This window comes from Boleophthalmus pectinirostris, unplaced genomic scaffold, assembly GCF_026225935.1.
Source record: "Boleophthalmus pectinirostris isolate CB_2022bp ecotype Guang Dong unplaced genomic scaffold, ASM2622593v1 HiC_scaffold_1, whole genome shotgun sequence".
NCBI classification, from domain to species: Eukaryota; Metazoa; Chordata; class Actinopteri; order Gobiiformes; family Gobiidae; genus Boleophthalmus; species Boleophthalmus pectinirostris.
Window position 1 is genome coordinate 30,282,445 of NW_026570970.1, and position 7,121 is coordinate 30,289,565.

The 7,121-nt window shown below is 36.9% G+C and overlaps 1 protein-coding gene across 1 annotated transcript in view; it reads right to left on the reverse strand.

Annotated features, from left to right (window-relative positions):
• The window catches only part of adcy5 (adenylate cyclase 5), an 87,907-nt gene extending 81,190 nt beyond the window's left edge, over positions 1-6,717 (reverse strand). The window contains 1 exon segment of the mRNA XM_055150183.1: positions 5,737-6,717. Within this exon segment, the coding sequence (XP_055006158.1) occupies positions 5,737-6,717 (981 nt within the window).
• Positions 6,718-7,121: the final 404 nt, after the last annotated feature.

Sequence of the window (7,121 nt, forward strand, 5' to 3'; positions counted from 1 at the left end):
AACTGTGTGATACGCAGCCATATCCTGCTGCAGTCTTTGCGATCAGAGATTTAACATCTCATGAAATTCTCCTTGTGTCTGGTGTGCACTTTTTGTCACCTGTTTAAAAATCGTTTAAGACTGAAAAATCCTGTCGTGTGTGGTGCCTTACCTCACTCACTAACATGATGAGTGGAAATCAAATCAGAATTGTAATTTCTATTGTCACTTTATAAGATGTAATTGTTTACATATTTTCCCTGTAAACAACAAAAAAATCATATTATATATGGGAAAAATATGCTAATCTTGTAGGTCAGACTTCCACAAATGTGTTCTGATATGCGTGAGATTCTTGCATGCATAGTTAAGCAGGTTTTTCATTTCAGTCTAGGTTCAAATATGAATGCTATGAGATTATAATGTGTGCTATGAATGGAATCCTGATTTTAATGACATTTGCAACACTACAGAAACCTGCTGCTTGTTCATAACTGTTCACATACCGACCACTGCAGCCTGGGAATTCACAATAAGAGCTCCACTAAACCAGGTCTAACCCAGGACTAAGACAGATCTAACCCAGGCCTAAACCAGATCTAACCCAGGACTAAACCATTTCTAAACAATCTCTGATACTGACCACTGCAGACTGAGAACACTTTGGTACACCTGTTAAATACAGGCTGAGCTCTCACTGTATTTTTTATAGGGATGCACCGATACGGAACGGGTATCAATTCTATGATATCGGTTCAGCAGATATCCTGGTTAGGCTCTTAATTCAAATTAATAAGACTATTTAGAGGTTTATTTCCCATAATGTCTCATAATGTTTGCACTTCTATTGATACAAAGAGGTTCAGTAGTTATTTGAAGAAAAAAGTGAAAGTGCATGACAAAATAGGATCTCTTGTGTAAAAGTTAATTGGAAAAAAGAAATCAGTGCCATTATCCATCCCTATACTGCAGCAGATACTTAAAGTGAAATTATCGATATTGGTATAAGATTTTTTTTTTTATATACAGAGAGAATATGAGTCTGGTCACCAAGTTACTCAATGTTGCCAGCTCATGCCAGCCCCAAAAACAACTGTCCAATTCGATTTGTCTGTTTCAGTAACACATGTAAACCAAAGAAGCTCATTGGTCACCTTTCATTTACAAACAAAAATCAAACTATAATGCTTTGCTCATAGATTCTGCAGAAATCTGTGATGTCTTTCAGTCCACTGTGATATTTTTTGGCCATTCTTTCTTCCTCATAAGCAGCCATATTTGTTCTGAAACTAACGGACCATTCTTGTTCCTGACTGGCTTATCCAACTGTCAATTACACCCATCGGAACTCAGGCAGATTCACTGGTGACCAGTATCAGATTATCGTAAGTGTGTATTCTGGAACACACCTTAAGTTAGAAGATGCTTTGACCGAGTCGCCTAGACATAACAATTTTCAAAACTCGCTCAAATTACTGCACATATTTCTACATCCAACGCATCAACTTTGAAGACAAAATGTTCCGTGCTCCTTTTATAACCATAACAGGTGCTATTTTGAGTTTTCCAAAAGGTCTACATCAACATAGGCGGAACAGTCAGAACCTGCCAATCTACATCACTCACACCTCGAGAGGTGAAAACCCCATTCATTGCAACCTCTACTTAACACTTAGCAATGTCTCTACAAGTAATACAAATAATATTACTTGCTAAATTAAGTGCCACTTAAAAATATGATGCAAAGTTAACCAAAATACTGAACTTGTCCAAGGAAAAATGTATTCAACGTAGACTTCATTATTTATTTTATTGGGCAAAAATGAACCCGAAAGTTGACGTTTCCATGTTTGACAGGTATTTCAGAGAGCGTCATTTCTGGTCTAGGCTATGCAAAGTTAAATAAGGTGAAAACGGACACAAAGCTTGCACAGTGTGTCTAGTTTTAACAAATAGCATGATGCAATTTAATGTAGCTTTAAATAACTTTGGAAAATCGCAGTCATTTTTGTAAGTACCTGGGTAACAAAGCCAGGAGCAAAGGTGCTGTAAAGTAAAGGGAAATTTGTGCTTTTATGAGTTGCTTAGCCTCAACAGTGCACTAAAAACAATATCCACTAAAACCAATGACGTCAGGTTAAGCTCTATTAAAATAATGCAGCCATTTTACTCAATAAGACTTCTTTTTATAGACCAAGATCGATGAGGCAACAAGTAACTTTAGACATTTATGGACTGTAAATACTACTTAACTGATGGATTGATAAGCTAAAAAGTATATAAACTAAATTAAAGGTGCTATATTACGCAGAATTGACTCTTGACACTTGAAGCCATGTTAGAATGTTTTGAGTCTGTCTATATCTCCAAAGCTCAAAATGCTCTGTTCCACCTTGTAATATCATTTAGTGTTAGTTTTCAAATTAACAGCTATGTTTTATGTAGAAATTGGCAATTAAAGGGCTGAAATCATTTAAATGATTATAATGAAGGTGCATGGAGTTAAAAGACACAGTGGAGCACTTCCTGTATTACCAAATGACATCACAAGGTGGAACAGAATGTTTTCTCAGAGAAGAACTCAGCCTAAATATGCAGGGTCTGTGTGTTAAACATATGTGAATGGGAAATAACATAACACAGATCGAAAATAGCTTAATATAGGCCCTTTAATCTGTTCTAAACATCCGTCCATTCCCATTTTCTTGTCACACACAGACAGTATTATTGAAATGTCAAAATCATTATCTTAAAAACAAACAGTAATTTCACTGAATAGGGAGGACATCTGATATCTGCCAATTTACTCCAAACTATACATGTAATACTGGTTTGATGTGGCTACTTTATAATATTGCTACTACTTATAAAAACAATATTACTTATAATATTGGAAGCAATATCTTAGGCTATCTTAGGCTTAGGCTATTATAGGCTATAATAATAGTAGTATAGTAGTAGTAGTAGTAGTAGTAGTAGTAGTAGTTGTAGTAGTAGTAGTTGTAGTAGTAGTTAGTAGTTGTAGTAGTAGTAGTAGTAGTAGTTGTAGTAGTAGTATTAAATATATTTCCATCATATCTACTCTATGCATCAATCAAATACTCAATGTAATATTTTATTTCAGGTACCAGTTTGGACGAGTATTTTCTTTAATATTCCATTCAGACAAACACAAATGAATACAAAATAAGATCAAACTGAATATACAAGTTTACTCAAACAGCAATAATATGAGAAGTTGATTGATTTCTTAAACTGTAACTGGACATTTGTAGGTAGCATTGACTATGCCGCTTGAGACAGTTTTTACAGAGCAAAAGTCCATATGTTAAAGAGTATATGGGTCAACTAGTCAGCTCTAGTCAAATTATGCCTGAGGAGAATGTGAGAAATCACATGTCTGGAAACAGCTATAATTTGAATAAAAGGGATAAAAAAAAGAGTAAAATTTATTACCTAGTTAGTTCTCAGTTACACAAAGCTCTATTCAAAATCTAAAAAAAAAAAAATGTTATTTCATCTACTGTACTGCAATTGTTGGAACTCGAACAACATAACTTATTCCAGCTGGACAATGTATTGCTTAACAAAAACATTTGCTATCTCATAAACTGTTCTTATGATAAGAAGATACAAAAAATAGGTTTAAATTCCTTTGTTTAATTTTATTTATTTATTTATTTTTTGTTTTGTTTTTTTTTTTTAAGGATTTTACTCCTTTTTTTTTAAAAAAGTTGAAGGGCCTGTACCCAATTTTCTTCCATGTCTTTCTCCAGGACAGATGTATTGTATAAGCAGATCTTGAAGTCAAGTTAACTCAGCTGTGTACTGTCTATATCTAATTATAAACTGTTTAATTGTGCAAAAAATCTGGAAGTGCATTGTTAGCTTTACAGGGACAAACTACCCTCTGGTCTTAAGAGGGGATAAATGCTTATAAACTCATTATGGTGAATAATTAGGACACTCCAAATGCATTGAAGAATAGCTTTGTTTTTCACATTTTTAAGACAGCAAAAATCAAGTACAATGCCTTAAATTGTAGAATGATTATTTAAGTTTTACTATGTGTTTGTATTGTGATTTAAATGTTTGTTCTGTAAAAGACTTTATTGCAAGGCAAGTTTATTGGTAGCACCGAATTTATACACGGTTTCAGTGCTTCCAATTAAACAAATGAAATCTTTTAACAGACAGTGAATCCCCATCTTTTTCATTGCATCTTGGTGTGTGGCCCTGGTTTTATTTGGCGCTGTGATCCAGACTTTACTGCTAAGAATAAATAATCCTGAAGTCATTATCCACTAAAGTATGCAGGCTATGTCCTTTCATTAAGAAACCTAATACAGACCAATAGGTCCTATGTACTTAAGAGTTACATGTAACAACATACCTATTCAATTACATGTTCCCTATGTCAGCTTTGTATAGAAAAAGCCTATATTAACCTAATACCATGAAAGACTAAAAAAACAAGATTAAGTTGAAGTTAAAGCCACAGTATATAACTTTTTAGCCAGAAAAAAAACAACATGCAATGAAAAACAAATAAAACACACATTCATACTCTGAGCAGGCTTGCATCTCCACAAACCTGACTTGGCCATGGATAGTCCCGTCACAACAAACACTATATCGACTTATCTTTGAATATATGTTAGATAAAACAATAGTTTTAGCTTAATTACTTAAGTGTTTCACTCTCCTATTTATTTATTAGTACTGTAGACTACATTTTTGGGATAGTTGTACTTTATTGTATCATTGATCATCTAGATTTACTTCAGCAACATATCGCATTTCAAATTTCAAAATGTAGTTCCTTTCCTTTATAAACTTCTCTAATAAATGTCTTTTTGTTTATTTAAATGGAATCATTCATGTGACAAATCACCTCCAGAATGTTGCTACTGTTTCTTTAAAAGTTGCTAAATACAGCCATAATGAAATGTTAATTTAATTTGGACATGGGGGGATTTTAAAAAAGAACAAGAAAACAAAGTCATGAGTCATGACGGTAAGCTAAACAGTACAAGCATCCCCAAGTACAGTCCAATTAATTAGCATGTCCAGAACAATTCAATATATTTGTTTAACTAATATAAGCCAAATAAAACTTGTGGATAATTTGAAAGCATTACAGATACTTGTTACTAAGATCAATTATGTCTTACAGGCAAAAAGCAACATGCTATGGAAAAATCAGGCTGTTCTCACCTTCTAATGTAAGTTGAAAAAAATGCATTGTACTGAGATAAAATTGGCCACACAAGACCAAAATCAGCACAGCAAATGTTTGATTTGAAAATCTTACTTCTAGTACTCAATGTATGCAAAAATAACAATAATATAGAAATAGTAATAGTAGCAAGAAGGAACCAGAAAAAAGTATTCAAAAGCTCTAAGAATTTATACACCTGTTAACTAATATAGTAAGACCCACAACCCACAAATTGGTGTTCGAGCAACTACCATACAAGCTATTTAGAAATGATCACCTACGTTTGCATAAACACTTAAAAAAATTTCACTTTAGAAAGAATTTGGAGTCAGTGAATCAATAATATTGTAAAAGAAGCATAGAATACAAGCATTTTGGTATTTTCTACCTGTTGCCATAGAAAATAATTCGTGCGTAAAACCGTGCGTAAAAGTTCCAATTAGGCCCAACAAATGCACCTGCTCCGATTTCCACACCACATTACCGCCTCCATCCCAGTGCCTTTACATAAACCCACAAATCTTAGTGTTTCTTACCTGTTTCCACACGAAGCTGTCTGTAGCGTTGAGCATCCACGACACGGCGACGTGGATGGTGGACAGGACGAGCCCCGTGATCACCGCCGCGCGCATCCTCACCGGTAACAGCGTGTAGATAACGTGAATGAAGAACACCGTCCACCAAACTCCCTCCGTAGCACTTCTGGGCTGCACCAACAAGACTCCAATCACTTGTACCACCAGAACTAGAAGTATGAGCGCGTAACATACTATCCACATATGGTCCTGGTGGAATGCGTTGCGATTACACACCACGATTAGAACTAATATAAGGAAGATAGCAACGGAAAACACCACAACGTAAGTGATATTGGCTCCTCCAGCGCAGTGGAAGCCCAGCATGACCGTAAAAAGCAGTACTAAAACGGCCATAAGCATAGTCAAGCTGCTCTGGTTCAGACGAAAAAAGTAGCGCTGGTATAACCTCTCCAACTTCTCCGACTGGAACTTCTTGGACTTGAAAACGTGCAGGACACTAGCGCAGCACGCCACCAGAGACACCCTCACTTCGGGCATCGCGTCCTGCTCGGGCTCGCTCTTGGTGGATATGGGGGGTAGCTTGTTCGCGACTCCCCTGCGCTCTTGTAGCCCGAGCTCCACGGACTTGTTGGCTCTCAGCTCGCGTTTAGGAGACTGGCTCTGGTTCTGTTGATTCTGCGGTTGCTGTTTCTCTCCATGGTCCTGCCAAGCGGCCCGGGAGCGGAAGCTGACCCGGCTGACAGTGGTTGTGGAGGACCGAGCTGGCGGGGGGTGTCGGTGCTCCGGGTCCGCCTCATGGTCCTCTCTCCAGCGGCTGTTGTTGTTGGTGGAGCGTGCTGGTGCCGGAGGAGCTCTGGAGGAGTATGGGCAGCCGTTTGACACCGACTCTGACTCGGCCCAGGCGGACTTGTGCTCGGTCCCTCCCCTCAGGCCAGGATGCCCCACTCCAGGAGGGCTCACGCTATTGGACCGAGACATTGTAATGAGAGCTAGAAGTAACTACAGTCTACTTAGAAAAAACGTCTGGATACAGAGCTGCTCCATGCAAAAATTGGTTGGGAAAAACTGTAGACAAAGTAGGCAAAATTGAATGATGTTACATGTGATTATATGAGTATCACTCTGTCACTACAGGGAGCCAATATGTGCTGCAGTTTTCAACCCAACAAAAATAAAACTTTAGAATTTTGTGAACATCTTTCAACAGTAATCAAAGAACGAATTTAAAAATACATTCTATTTGCTAATACATTTTGTGCCACTAGGCAGAGTGTGGTGTTACAACTGCATGTGCTCACTTGGTAAAAAACGACATTGGCTTTATAATAATAACTATTGTGCTTGCAAGATTTAGTGGAGATACATAGATATAATTTGCACCA